The sequence below is a fragment of the Syngnathoides biaculeatus genome, chromosome 6 (genome assembly GCF_019802595.1).
Source record: "Syngnathoides biaculeatus isolate LvHL_M chromosome 6, ASM1980259v1, whole genome shotgun sequence".
NCBI lineage: Eukaryota > Metazoa > Chordata > Actinopteri > Syngnathiformes > Syngnathidae > Syngnathoides > Syngnathoides biaculeatus.
The window spans coordinates 22268118-22284167 of NC_084645.1; the positions used below are offsets into that span (position 1 = coordinate 22268118).

Sequence of the window (16050 nt, forward strand, 5' to 3'; positions counted from 1 at the left end):
TATCCGTAACACACTTCTGCAAGATTTTATCTATCTATCTATCTATCTATCTATATATATATATATATATATATATATATATTTTTTTTTTTTTTTTTTTTTTTTTTACGAGGCTAAAGCATTCCATAATAGGACTTAACGGCATACCTGTGTAAGACTCTTTCCAGCCGTGGCCGTGTCTGCAAGGGTGACGAGCTCTTTCTGCATCTGATCAACCCAATCTTTAATCCTGCGCAACAGAAGACACGCACAGAAGCTGAGTCAAGCCACTTCGGAGGAAACATCACGACGGCAATTAAGCAGTCATTTACGTCGCCCCCCCCCCCCCCCACAGAAAACAACCGCTCCTTCTTGACACATCAAAACAAACATGAGAATCTTCGGGGGTGGGGTTGCCGAATGCGCCAAATCAATGTAACTCACAGGTGTCAAACTCAAGATGTGGCCTTAATGTGGCCTGCGAAGGCAAATAATGTCAACTTTCCATGATTCTTGTATAAATCTCTACTAAAATTTCAAATTATCATATTATCAATGATAATGTTGAGACACGGGAAGCATTTTTGTGTTACCAAACATAAATAATAACTGAAAAAGCCTTTACCCTTGAGTTCTGATTCCAAAACCGGTTCATAAATTTGATGTGTAAAAATAATGACAGGATTAAAGATTTTTATGGTTTCACAGTCGTGACGGCCCTCTGAGGGAAATCGTAACTACAAAGTGGCCCGTGCCAAAAATGAGTTTGACGCCACTGAATTTGAACAAAAAGGACCAGGATCCAGGAGAACTAAAACAGTTGACACTAACTACGGTTCACAATCCACAGTCACTATCATCTTGGTGTGAATGGTCCTAAACCAGCCATTACTTTGTTGTCTTCTCAATTAAACACAAAATCTCCCAAAATTAGTCTGTTTAACCAGCTATCAGCTAGCTAAAGTGTTATCTAGTTTTTGGGGTTAAGGAGTGATGGAATCATTAAGTTTGGGGTCATCGTTGTTTCATCTTTGAGTTGAAAACCTGGCCTGTTATTTGATATCAGTGCCTGTTATACTGAAAACATAATCCTTGAATCCTTGGGTTGTTTCAGCGAGCCCAACACTGTGCAAGTGCACATCACAGCGGCGTCGGTTCCCAGGTTTGCACCAATGACATTGAAAGAAAAAAAAAAAAAATACATGTGGCCGAAATGCAGATTTTCAACTCCAAACAAAACGAATTATCATGTAAGCCAAATTCAAGTCGAGTCTCTTGAATACCAAGTTAAAGTCAAGTCTTTCACAAGGTTTTGCCAAGCAAGTGGCAAGTCCTAAAAGTGACGGCTCGAGTCTGTCAAGTCATGTGAGTCGAGAATCCCACCTCTGGCAGAGACTGAAGTAAAAATGAACATGTTTTGGGGGGGTCACACCGCCAGATAAAGGATTCGGTTTTAGAAAAAAAAAAAAAAAAAAAACTAAATAATCTAACAGAACCTGTGATAAATTGACTCAATTTTGTAAATTGCACAGGGAGAATTGCAAGACTGCTACAGAAAGGGGCAAAGGATACTGAGAACCAAATATCCATCGCTGGATTTGCGGGAAATTATCTAGTTTGTAGACCAGGACTTTGTCTGTTTTTGAAGCAAATGACCTCACCTAACAACTTATTTTTGACCGACACATTCTACATCTACATGACAGCTACAAAGACCAGGGCTCAAATCATCATTCAATGTATTCCCCAATCACTTCCCCTTCATCAAATAAGTAAAAATATATTTACTACTCGTGCTGTCAGAGTATTTGCCACCTAGAAAGACGTGTGACGTCACGTTGAAAAAAGTCTATTACGCTGTCAATCACGTCGGGCCCCGCCGGCGACGTGCGAGCGGCTCGGTAGCGAGAGATCAAAACAAACAAGAGACTCATTGGGTGAGGTGTCACCGAGCAGGTCACTCAATCTGATTGAAAGGGGCAGCGTTCAATAGATTCTCATCAGACCGCTTCCCGACAAGTGGGCGAAATGAGTCCCACGTCGGTGCCGATGAAGCTGATGCGAGTTTAGAACCCCGCGCTTTGTCTGTGAGATCTCCCGGGAGATCAGGTCCGGAAAGCACGACGACGAGACCTTTTGGCTGTGACGTCACGCGTACTTCTTTGTGGCAAGAAACGGAGTATTTTCGATATGCTCCACATCTACGGTTTTACATGTCGTTTGAGCAAGGCAGAGCGATTGAGAAAACAGGATTGATGGCTCGATTGGTGGTTTTAACGGTCTTCTCATCAACTGTACATTGAATTTGAATTTGCTCGGCAACGTCGATTGCTCCATTGCTCCAATATTAAACTAATGCTCAAAAATATCCACAAATCCACAGTATGCTGAACTGTACTTGTAAATGAACTTGGAATCTAGACATCTGGTATATTATCAGTCTTCTGTAAGAAAAAATAAAAATAAACACTAAATAATCCACAAAAATCAAAACTGGCGAAAGAATAATTTGGCACTAGCATAATTTCCGGCCTATAAGCCGCGACTTTTTTCAACCCTGCGTTTTATGGGGTGATGTGGCTAATTTGAAAGTGCTAGCCGGTGCAAATGGTCAAAATCTGAGCATTTTTGGCAAGTTACTTGTGTTTGCAAAATTTTGTATCTACCGTAATTCCCGGCCTATAAACCGCGACATTTTTCACATGCTTTCAACCCTGATGTGGCTAATTTGTGCATTTTTTCTAACGGCCGCAAGCGGGCACTCGAGCGGAAAAGGTAAGAGTGAGACCGGTGGAATATATTTGCCGAGGAAGTAACTTTTACCGGTCTGGTGCGAAGGTCTGAGCGGTCCGGGTGCTGAAAGTTCTTCTTGTGATTAATGCGCACGCGCGTATATTAATGCGCATGCGCGTATAATTTGTAAATCTCCGGCCAGTCTGAAACATCCGCATCCATGCTTCGGCGTGTGCCATTTAATAACTTGTCGCCGAGCGTTCATGTCCGCTATGGACGTCTCAGAAAGATGAACACAGCGAACATACGGATATGTGTGTACTTTTGTTTTAAGGTTAGGTTAGGATATAACGTATGTTGGCTCGCTCTATGTAGAAGAAGGGGAACTATGAGAGGTTGGTTTACCCAGGTAACCGTCTACTACGTACCCAGAGTTCCCCTGTTAGTACCGCCTGCGCATTCCTCACAAGGAGACTTTTCAGCACGGGGGAGCGCTCAGACCGTCACACTGGCTCTATTAGCGCTGCGTTAGCGTGTTACTGCCGTGTCTCAGTGATATTTACCAGTATGTTTTTTTTAACCGGCCCTGTTAGCACTGCGCTAGCAGTAGCACGGCGGCCTAGCACTAGAGTTAGTACGGCGGGGCTAGCGTTAGCGTGGCGGCGTTAGCGTTAAACTCTCCGTGTCCCGTCTTTCTTTGTAAATATCTCGTGTTTCAACGTTGGTTTCAATGTGGGCACTTGCGGCTTTTAGACTCCACCCTATTTATGTACCAAACGGTATTTCCTTGACAAAAGAACTGGGTCAGGCTTATAACCAGGTGTGCTCTGTAGGCCGGAAAATACGATAATGCTAACAACTTTTATAACAAAAATGAGTCTAAGCCAAAAATTCTAATGTTATGGTGTACTTTGTGGGCATTTGTATGAACAGATGTACTACTTCCCATCACACACGGCAGACTAAGCATGGAAAAAGCAATACGCTCAGCCACAGGATATTTCCCGGTGAGCGTAATGGCCGTCGTCTACGAGCCATACATCAGTCTAAGCAAGGTGCAAAGTACTGAGGCAGCCCAAGGAGCCAGACGAAAAATGTGTCACAGACAACGATTGACTGTACGCAGAGAATATATCGAACGCTAATGGTTGAGAAAGATGAGACCATTTGGGTGGCAGCAAGGGAAGTGAAATTGTTTTGGGGGCTATAGGGAAAAAAAAAAAAAAAAAAAAAAAATTGCAGCGCAAAGCAGCTGCTTGACTTTAATTCCCAAAGCCAGGTGGTTCCGGACAAGCACTGCAGACTGAGCAGCTGCCTTATGAAAAAAATACCAATAATAATAATTGTATATTCTCAAGTGTCGACGTGCAGCCGCAGCACCTTGCCCGCTACCTACTATTTAATTCCTTTTATATGCTGACAAGGGATAGCAAGCAACAGCACATTTAAAAAAAAAAAAATAATAATAATAATCAATTTAATCCTTCCCGGTAGAGAGAGAGAGAGGAAAAAAAACAACAATTTACATTGCAAAACAGACACACTTTGCACGGCACGAACACTTTAGAACAGGTGTCGGGAATCTTTTAGGCCGAGAGAACCATAAATGCCAAAAAGTAATTTCAAAAGAGCTGTGCTATATTTAAAAAAATAAATAAATAAACTAAACTAAATACAGGTGTATTTATGTAGAACCAACACTTTCAGAGTACAATAAGTCTTGAATTATTTAAAATAACATTGTTATGATGTTGCAAACCAATGATGAGAAAAGCACTTCTTACCATTAATGTGACTTTCGGTTTTGCTGATGGCTTTTCTAGTCTTTCATACGTCATTAGATGAAACTTCCTGCAGGCGTCGAGACTTCCATCGTGAACGTAATTAAATTTGATTTTCCATCACGATGGTACCGTGGTGAACGGTTCTTGCCGACAATCTTTTGTTTGATTATCTTTATGCGAAAAGTTGTGAAAAAGTTAATTGGCAACATCAGGCTCGAATGCTTTGGTACACTCCTCCATCTGTGAATGGTTGTCCAGTCTTGCCGAAAACTGTACACTTCGCCACCTTTTTTGGACCCTTCTGCGCCTGCGCACATCGACTGCTACGGTGAACTACGGCAACCCCACTAGGACAAACTGTCTCCGCTAATTTGCGTTGCCTACGTCAGTGATTTCTAACTTTTATAGAGCCAAGGCTCATATTTTACAATTGAAATTTACCACGGCACACCAACAGAAGTAAATGTCACCAAAAATTGATCAATTATTTACTGTATTCACTTCCTGGAATCTAATAGTAGAGGATTTTTTTTTGTTGTGTCTGTCATTGTCCCTCACTGGCATAAATAAATGAATAAACATACATTATTTTTTGGAATAAATTGTTTTTTTTTTTTGGCAATTACATATAATTGGATAACTTCCCACGGCACACCTGAAGAGCGCTCACGGCACACTACTGTACCCCTGGCAAACTGTTTGGGAATCACTGGCCTACGTGACAGAAAGGGCATCTCTGCGAGCCATATGCAAAACATCAAAAGAGCCAGATACCCCTGCTTTAGAAGATTTTTGGGAACAATACTGCAGTTGTTCAAAAGTACATTTTTGAGAGCCTCATTCAAAAGTTTTCAGTCCATAAAACAAAGTTGACACGTGAACAATAACTCACTCACAGCCGGGGACGTTTACATCCGTCAACTGGAATCCAAATGTTTACCACCACAGAGGTTTACAGTATTTTCCAAATACATTTTTCATGAAAGTGGGTCTTGCCCTGCTTGTCTGAGATCCAGGTTTGTAAACCACTGCAATACCTATCATATCCCTGTAGATGGCACAATTGCACCACTTTACATTCAAGTTCAGAACAGCTTTTGAGTAGAAGATAAAGGTTATGAAGTGAAGCTCAGCGAGTCGCATCGATTATGAGAGGGGAGATGGGTTTAGCCCTTCACTCTCGGACAAAGAATGTATATACATGGTATAAACAGCGTCTATGTTGCGCTGGGAAAAATATAACGTTTGTGTCACGGTTGTGACAAATGACGCTAAAAAAAGTGATTAACATCACACTATCGGTGAGTCATCAAAAGCCCTTTTTCAGTCTTGTACTTGTTTTGGATTTGTCACGAAAGCAAATTATATTAGCATCAAAGTGTTCTGCTTTGAATGTTTATTTTGCAAACACCTTGTTTCCTCATCTTTATATACCGGCGTTTATAGTTAAACCAACCCATGTTCCACTGTTGACAAATAAACAAAAGAACAAAAGAAATACGATCTAACTTCATCTGTGACTGTAAAACCTGCAAAGACATGCTGTCATCCTTTTAAAACGATGTCATCGTGAATGTGTTAGTACAGAAACTGAGTAGTGTATTTGGCTACTAGTGTGCAAATTTATGTTGTGACTGAGCAAGTTTGTATCACTAGCTCAAAATTTCGTGAACATTTGTCTTGACAGCGCGGCTTTTGATACGGTAGAACACAACATACTGCTAAACAGGTTGGAAACGTAGGTAGGACTAAATGGAACGGTCCTCAAATGGTTTAGGTCCTACGTGGAGGAAAGGAGCTACTTTGTGACCATTGGATGTGCTCGGTCTCAGCGAATGGCAATGACCTGTGGGGTCCCTCAAGGGTCCGTTCTTGGACCTCTCCTGTTCAGCCTGGATATGCTACCCTTGGGTCAAATTCTCCAAAACTTTAATTTTGACGACCATAGTTCTGCAGATGACACAGTTATATTTTTGTCTCCAGATGACTACAGTTCAATCGAGGTATTGTGCCGCTGTCTAAATCAGATAAATAACTGGATGGACCAAAATTTTCTTCAACTAAATCACAACAAAACGGAGACAATTGTTTTTGGCAATAAAGAAAAGAGAAATGCTGTTAGTAAACACCTGGACTCTCTATCTTTAAAAACCAAAGACCAAGACCCAAACCTTGGTGTTGTGATTGATTCTGACCTGACTTTCAAGAATCATATCAAATCAATCACAAAAACTGCCTTCTACCATCTGAAGAACATATCTAGAGTGAAGTCTTAGTGTGTGTTAAGCAGACCAGGAAAAGCTCATCCTTGCTTTTATCTCAAGTAGACTTGACTATTGTAATGATCTTCTAACTGGACCCCCCCCACCCCAAAAAAAAAAAGTATTAAAAAGCTGCAGCTCGTGTTCTGACCAAAACAAAAGGGTCAGAGCATATAGCTACAATCCTAAAGTTCTTGCACTGGCTTCCAGTCAGCTTTAGAATAGATTTTAAAGTTCTGCTACTGGTCTATAAATCACCAAATGATTTAAGTCCTGAATACATGAAAGAAATGCTTCCGGAACACAAACCCAGTCGAGCTCCCAGATCGACTGACTCGGGTCAAATAGTGGAGCGCAGAGTCCAAAGCAAACATGGCGAAGCAGCATTTAGCTATTAAGAAGTTGCCAACAGAGGTGAGGTCAGCCCCAAGTGTCATTTTTTTTTTTTAATCCAGGTTGAAAACTCTTTTTCTCATGTTTTTTAGAATATATAATTTTTTTATCATATTACTTGCACTGTATGCGGTTTTAATAGTCATTTTTATTTTTTTTATCCCATTTTAAATGTTTTATCTCTTTGTTTTTAAATGCCATTAATCATGTAAAGCACGTTGCGTTACCTCGTGTATGAAATGCGCTATACAAATAAATTTGCTTGCTTGACTTTATTTAATTTTTGTCACAGTAAGCTGGATGTGTTCATAGGTGAGAAAACCTGATGTTGGGGCCCTTATTATGTAAATAAGACACCTTATGGTCTTTATGCCTTTCGGTTGTTTAATTTCACACTTGATGGGTGGGCAGGCACTCCAAACAGTATTTCTATACAAGCCATTAAAAAATCATTTTCCCTAATATGGCAATTTTTTTAAAAGGTAAGAGCATTTGGCAAAGGGCTGCAAGTAAAGGTAATATACTTTCTGGCTATAAATGTCAAAGTAATCTAGTGCGTCACCTCCCCCCCCCTCACCCCCTCTCCCATTACATGACTTTTTCCACACCCTTCCAGTACACACTGTACACCAACAACCCTTCGTCGCCGCTGCAGCATATTAATAGGATACCCCGATTTTAATCAAATGATTCCTACCCGTCCCGTTCGTTTTTCTTTTGTGGTCCTACGGGCACGGACTGCGGCTGTTGAATTAGCATTTGAAAGCAGCACAATTAGTCGTATTCCCAGTTTGTATGTTCGTGCAGAGTGGAATGAGGACTTCTTGGACCGCCATGGATGTACAGTAAAAGTCAGCTGTGTTGGGGACATTTTTCCAGCGTGCTATTAATATCCTCGGCCCCTTAAAATATGTATTTTCAACATCTCACCTGACCTACATGCTGCTATAGTTTATCGGATTGATAAACGCCATCAGGATATCAGACACGACTAACCTTGTAGGACATGATTTCCACCCCCCCCCCCAAAAAAAAAAAAAATTCTACACTAGTCCCTTAAGCTATGGATTTAATTCACTTTAATTTAAAAAAAAAACCTCATTATCTCCTCTCCTCTAAAAGTGTTTTTAATAACGAAACCATCACGCTAGAATCTTGTACTTTATACAAACAAATAGTAATCATAGAACTAAATAGAATGCAAAGAAACATCCATCAATCCATTTTGTTAGCCGCTTATCCACACGAGGGTCGCGGGGAGTGCTAGAGCCTATCCCAGCTGTCGACGAGGAGGAGGCGGGGTACACCCTGAACCTGTCGGCAGCCAATCGCAGGGCACATCGAGAAAAACAGCCGCACACACAATCACACCTAGGGGCAATTTAGAGGGTCCAATTTAATGTAGCTCCTTCTGGTGTATATGGCTGGGCCACCAGGGGGCAGCATACTATTGTATAGGAGGTCAAAACGTCAGTTTTCACATAGGATAAAGAATTTATGCTTTTGAGCAATGTTGTGTCTCTCTACGTGTGTTGCTCCATGATTTGTCTTCAAACATTCATTGCTTTGAGAGTTCCAGCACCAGGACCCTCAGGCTATTTGTTCGCCTATCTATGGTGTTTTGTTTTTTTTTATTGTTTGTGAGCACTGAGATAAGTGCTCCTGAGCCACTGTTAGACAAACAATGTTTCACATTTGTCAAGGAACCTTTGAATCATGTATGTTTGAGAAGATTACGGAGAAGTCTGAGCTGAGATTAGTCCCCGGCAGAACCTTTCGACGGCGAAGCAAATGTGCCGACGACTCGCGCACCACGCTGTACAATTTTCTTCAAATTTTCAAGTCGATCAGCATTGCCCTTGTTTGGACCACAACCAACTACATTAATTTTGTGGCATGCCTTTATAAACAAAATCCCTGCAGGGAGGCACTCGAGGAGCAGAATTTTTAATCCAGGCCCAGTACTGGAGCTAATGTGATGTTGTCGCCGGTGTGCTAACATGTGCCGGTCAGCAAGGGGTTAGCTGCAGTTGATTGATTGCAACCAACGACAGAAATGCTACAAATTAATAACCGTCCTCGCTCTATCGTTTGTCATTTGGTGAAGCGTAGGGATGCGTGGGTAAATGCAAGTGTAGCTGATTCAAAACTCTTCAGGTTATGAAAATAATTGCTGTTTAGATGGTGTGAACAGCATTCTTCCTGCTCGGCTTGCTGTGTTTTGATTAGTCCAGTCCCCGGTACAACAGCAGCACGCAATTAAAACAGAGGCGCACCGGAGGCAAGTGGGTCAGACGCATTGCTCGTGTTGTTTTTTTCCGACGGGGGGGGGGGGGGGGGTTGGGGGTGGGGGGAGCAAATGGGATGCAAATGGGGCGAAACAATGCAAGAAAAGCAAGAGACAGATGTTATGATGCCGTCACTTCGGAGGGAATAACGAGCTGGATCAAACTCTGACTGCGTTCTTTGGCCACGTTAGATGGTGTAGCCAAGAAAAAAAAAAACAAAAAAAAAAACTCTTCACAATTTAGGGATGTCCAACTGTCTGAGACACCTGCTTTAGGTTGGGGCTCGTGAGGGTGAAATCCATAGTGGATTTTGACAAAGTAACAGCCCTGGAATTTGCCCACATTTCGAAATTCACTAAAGGGTGCTCACTCACACATTCAACATTTTGAGAATCGGTGCTACAAATGAAGTGTCACGTGATATTCGGATGCAAAATGCATCTTTTCCGACCTGTCAATCACTCGTACAATAATAGCCAATCAGATAGCTGCATTGCCTTCACCCCTGGCTTGACACGCCCCGCTCGCCGTATTGTCCCACAAGCAATGCTGGTTGTCAGTAGCGTGCGCTTGGAAAAGTTCATGTTACAAAGAAAACGGAACGTGCAATTCTGATGAAAGATATTCGGCTAGCTTACAAGGGGCCCGCTTGATTCATTTTCCAAAGCCCAAAACATAGTTGACGAAGTGTCTACGATGGATTAAGACTCGCGGAAGAGCGCACGTACAGTTAAATGTGGACAATATCAACAAACACAAGGCTGTATGTTCGAAGGTAAGTGAGGGAGAAGTATCTTCTCAGAGTTTGATTGAATTATTATCACTGCTTTATACGTTGCAGGAGAACAACTTTCAATTTGTTCGTGTACCACTGACTTGCTGAATGAAGTGTGTCATGTTTTATGCCGAAGAGTCGGGTTAGGGGTACGTAAATGTGCCACGTCATGCGAGAGAAATGTCTATTTGCCGATTTGTATCACATCAGACTTTTAAAACAGAACACTGGGTTCCATTATGAGCCGAGTCAAATGAATACACCCACTCACAATGATATTACTCGTGATCTTTCCAAGTAAAAAGTACTCACCCTGCTTTACATGCGCAGTACAATTCCACTATTTTATCCTGTTAGATTTCAATATGAAGTTTGTGAGCCGTCAAACTTTTTTCGCGTCGATCGCCAACGTTTCGCCGTAACTCTGACATTGCGTCCTGCTCCGACCCAACTCTTAATTCCGTGTAATAGTTTAGACCTCCATGTAGAACTCTCTTGGTCAAGTCTGACGCATTTGCCAAAAAAACATACCGCGATATTATCTGGAAATACGCGATAGAGAATCAACTTCAAACATGTGTTCAGTCGCCATTTTGGAAGCTTGTCGGACATGGATAAGGGGGCGGAGCTTCGGATCGTCATCGGAAAGATCAATTTTTGAAGTTGTACGACACATCGAAAAGCTGTCGCCGCGGTTGTATTTTGATTCTCACATTTACCCTCATGGATAGTTTCAAAAACAACTACGCCATGCAATTAAACTCCAATAACAAGCTGCTTCTCGTTTTATAACCCCCCCCCCCCACCGCCCCCCACCCCCTTATTCATTCCTTCAAGGTAAACCTAATGATGGATGAACTGATGCTTGCGAGCGCCTCATTTTAATTTCTTTTGCTTCATCTCTTGTGTGGCTAAATGAACCATTTACATCTCATCGGGATGCGCGCGGGGACAGGCGGGCGTATTGCTTGCCACCGCGATGAAACCTTCTCGTTGTCGCGGTGATGAATGGACGGGAGACTTGGAAAAATCTTGCCGGAGTTATTAAAAGGCACTTGCCTTCGCCGGTTAATATTTGTCGGGGACGTTGTCCGTCTGGGGGAAGTTTTGAAAGGAAAAAGACCGATTCAGAAGAATGAGGTGTTAGCTAAAATGCATGTGCGTAGATTACGTACGGTATGTATGAGTTCAAGTAAATCTTGAGAACTCAGAAGCACATGTATGCCAAAAACTGTGGCTAAATAGCTTCTGGTCTGACTGCAGCTGAGAGGGAGTCTCTGAAAGAACACCACAAAATGCCTCCTGGTTTGTTGCTAGTTGTTTTATGGAAAACAGACGAGTCTCAACGTCACACTCTCTCAAAACCAAAAGCTGTGGGTGAAGATCTCTTGCTCTGACAATGGCTTGTGGGGAATCTCCAAATGTCTCCAAGAGAACCAGAAACTGTCTCTTGATGTGTTGCTACTTTTCGGGGTTTGGGTTGGGAGGCGGGGGTCTAAATAGCTGTTTGAAGGGTCTGAATCCTCAGAGAATATAGCAACAGAGTTAATGATGCCGAATAAAACAAACTGGCTTTTTAGGGTGTTGTACGAGAACTGAGTTATGGGTCATTTGAAATAACACAATCCTGCCAACCACGCCAAGTTTCACCACAGATGAATTAAACGCTAGCCTGTGTGAAGATCTGTGAATTTTCAAGTGAGATGCACTGCTGACTTCCCCTCTGCCAGAAAAATGATCCGCTTATCCAATTGATGACAGGTTGATGAAGTACTTTTTCCACAAGGGAAAATACAATCAGTGCTTCCGGGAGCCCGTATCAATTGCGGACTGCCCCGCGGGGAGGCCGGGGATATCCTTGGTGGGTCAATGGAGCCGGCCCTACCGCAAGGCGAAGAATTGTGCATGCACATGCCTTTGCTAGTTCTCCCCGTGCCTTGCGTGGGGTTTCTCCGGGCACTCCGGTTTCCTCCCACATCACAAAAACATGCAACATTAATTGGACACTAAATTCCCCCTAGGTGTGATTGTGGGTGCGGTTGTTCATCTCTATGTGCCATGCGATTGGCTGGCAAACCGGTTCAGGGTGTACCCCGCCTCCTGCCCATTGACAGCTGGGATAGGTTCCAGCACTCCCGCAACCCTTGTGAGGATAAGCAGCTAATGCTAAGGACAACACAATTTAATACCTGATCAACATAACACGATTTGTTTTAAAGGTACGTGGCTCCATGTGAAAAAGTGATGACCCTCCTTGAATTCATCGCGGCAAATCAGAACGTTTCTTTTCACTGGCCAGACCTCATCCTGATTACACTTAGACCTGTTTAATTCAGAAATCACTTCAGTAAAACCTGTCTCACAAAATCTGGCTAAAATATCTCAAAAAGCTTCAAAACTATGCCTCAACCCCTCAAAAAAAAAAAAAATCAAGAATACATTAGGGAAAGAAAACACTTGTCATACATCTATCAGGAAAGGTTGCAAAGCCCTTTCTTAAGCTTTAGGAATCCAGTAAAAGATAGTGAGAGCCATTATCCATACATGGAGAAAACAAGCATATATCCATCCATCCATCCATTTTCTTTGTCGCTTATCCTAACGAGGGTCACAGGGATTGCTGGAGCCTATCCCACCTGTCAACGGGCAGGGGGCAGGGTACACCCTGAACTGGTTGCCAAATAATCGCAGGGCACATTGAGACAAACAGTCGCACTCACAATCACACCTAGGGGCGATTTAGAGTGTCCAATTAATTTTGCATGTTTTTGTGATGTGATGTGATAAAACAAAGTCGTGCTCCTGAATAAACGCAATAGCTCATAATATCGTAGCAGTCATCATATGATAGTCGTCGATTGTCACTTATCAGCATACTTTTCTCACAAAATTTCAACAAGCTTCCAATTTAAAGATGACGCTTTATAATATTAAAATCGCTCTATTTGTGCTATAACTAAAAAAAAAAAAAAACTCCCAAGATTTGTCAATAATATCTTCTAGTCGCTAATAGGAACTATAGTTGAAATTGCATGAAAAATGAATCGTCATTTTGTTGCTATCCAATGAAATGGATGGATCTCTACAATTTGCAGTTTATTAGTGAAAAAAAATGAAATCTATGATTTGCCTGTTTTGCTGTAATTTATTTCTGTTCCTAACCTGTACCGTTCCTTTGAGAACCTTTTTAAAAGCACTCTACCAAAAAAAAAAAAAAAAAAATTGGCATAATTTTTTAAATGTATGTATAAGGTATACTAAGCGTTGCATATGTTCCTAAATATAGCAGCGGAAAATTAATGCACCCTCATTAGGGAGCTTTTTTTTTTCCCCAGCACTGGAGCAAATATGACACATAATGATCACGGAAAGTACAGCACGTTGCCTCTGAAATATCACATCATCTATCATGCAGTACCAAGTGTGTACTCGTTCGGGCAAAGTGAGTTGGGCTGCAGGACGAACTCGATGAAGAGCAACAACTTGACGATGAGGTTAACGGCGGCCATGGCGCCGACAATAGAACTCGCACGCACATCCATCCGCCCGGCCCACGCGCGCAGATCCGTTGCACAGACAGACAAACCCGCATGCAAACAAAACCACGAGCAGGAGGAGCCCGCGGAAGGCGAGATTCGGGGGGTGGGGGGGGGGGGGGAAGACCCCAACCAATTGGATTAAATACTTACAGGAGCTGGGAGGGGAACTGGGAAGCCCGAGAGGCGCCCAAGAGGAGCGGCACCAGGAACACCCAGGCGGGCGCCTTGCGGGTATCCATTGGAAACGATCGAGTGGGACGCAGGGCGGGGAGGGGTGGCCGGCCGACGAACGAGCGAGAGCGGCGGCGTGACGTTCCGTCCTTGTGCCGGTGCCGCCCGGCTCGGTCGGTCCTCGCTGCTGGCGAGCTCCAAAGCTTCTAATCAGATCAGAGCCACAGCGGAACAGACGGCGGTCACAGGACAGGTAGCGCCGGGGCTCCTCCCCCCTCCCCTGCCCCTCCTTCTCCTTCTCCTTCTCCCGATTGCTTGCACGATCTCTCCATCTCTCTCTCTCTCTCACTCTCTCTCACTGTGCAGCTGTTTCTTGACCACACTCCTCACATCTTTCTTTTCCAGTCTCTGCACTATCCATCTATCTCATCTCTCTACCAGTCTGTCGTCTAAGACTCATACTCTCTCTTTCTCCCCCCCCCCTCTCACACATTCACACACGACCAAACACTCCATTTCTACCTATACTGGTCTCTCTCTTTTCTTCTCACTCTGCCAGTATCTCTCTCCCTTCATCTCACTTGATCCCCCTTTTACTTTCTCTCTCTCTCTGCAACTGTTTCTTGTTCACACTCATCTTTCTTTCTTTCTCAGTCCCTGCGCTATCTATCTACTATCTATCTATCTCTCTCTATCTATCTATCTATCTATCTATCTATCTATCTATCTATCTATCTATCTATCTATCTATCTATCTATCTATCTATCTATCTATCTATCTGTTTATCTGTTTGTCTTTTGTCTATCTATCTATCTATCTATCTATCTATCTATCTATCTATCTATCTATCTATCTATCTACTGACTATCTATCTATCTATCTTCTATGACTCATGCTTCTCATCTCCACCCCTCTCTCACACACTCACACACTACCAAACACTCCATTTCTACCTCTACCGGTCTCTCTCTTTTCTTCTCACTCTCTCTCTTCATCTCGCTTGATCCCCATATTCTATCTCTCTCTCTCCTCTCTCTCTCTCTTTTCTCTCTCTCTCTGCAACTGTTTCTTGTTCACACTCATCTTTCTTCTTTCTCAGTCCCTGCTCTACTATCTATCTATCTATCTATCTATCTATCTATCTATCTATCATCTGTTTATCTGTCTGTCTTTCTGTTATCTATCTATCTATCTATCTATCTATCTATCTATCTATCTATCTATCTATCTATCTATCTATCTACTATCTATCTATCTATCTATAATCTATCTATCTAAGACTCATGCTCTCTCATTCTCCCCCCCTCTCTCACACACTCACACACTACCAAACACTCCATTTCTACCTCTACCGGTCTCTCTCTTTTCTTCGCACTCCTCTCTTCATCTCGCTTGATCCCCATATTACTCTCTCTCTCTCTCTCTCTCTCTCTCTCTCTCTCTCTCTCTCTCTCTATCTGCCCAACTGTTTCTTGTCACACTCATCTTTCTTTCTTTCTCAGTCCCTGCTCTATCATCTATCTATCATCTATCTATCTATCTATCTATCTATCTATCTATCTATCTATCTATCTATCTATCTAAGACTATGCTCCTCATTCTCCCCCCCTCTCTCACACACTCACAACATACCAAACACTCCATTCTACCTCTACCGGTTTCTCTCTCTTTTCTTCTCACTTTCTCTCTTCATCTCGCTTGATCCCCATATTACACACTCTCTCTCTCTCTCTCTCTCTGCAGCTGTTTCTGGTTCACATTATCCTCATCTCTTTTCTGGTCTCGTTTCTATCCCTCACTCTACTACTTCTCCCGCTTTTTTTTCCAGTCTCAACTCTCTCTCTCTCTCTCTCGCTCTCTCTCTCTCTCTGCCTCCCTCTCCCAGTTTCTCGCTAGCTATCTTTTTCCAAAACCCTCTATCTCACTTTACTAAGATTCACTGTGACCACCAAACTCTTAATTCTCTAACTCTACCAGGCCCTCCTTTTTCATTCCTCATCTATCTATCTATCTATCTATCTATCTATCTATCTATCTATCTAATCTATCTATCTATCTATCTATCTAATCCTATCTATCTATCTGTCTATCTATCTTATCTATCTTTTTTCTTTACCAGCCCTGTT

The 16050-nt window shown here is 42.5% G+C and overlaps 1 protein-coding gene across 1 annotated transcript in view; it reads right to left on the minus strand.

Moving 5' to 3' along the window:
- Positions 1-14180, minus strand: part of LOC133502180 (voltage-dependent calcium channel subunit alpha-2/delta-1) — a 113481-nt gene extending 99301 nt beyond the window's left edge. Inside the window, exons 1-2 of the mRNA XM_061822671.1 lie at positions 13903-14180; positions 148-229 (exon numbers count right to left, since the gene is read on the minus strand). Of these exons, the coding sequence (XP_061678655.1) occupies positions 148-229; positions 13903-13991 (171 nt within the window). The 5' untranslated portion in view covers positions 13992-14180. The remainder of the gene's footprint in view (positions 1-147; positions 230-13902) is intronic.
- Between the last annotated feature and the right edge of the window lie 1870 nt (positions 14181-16050).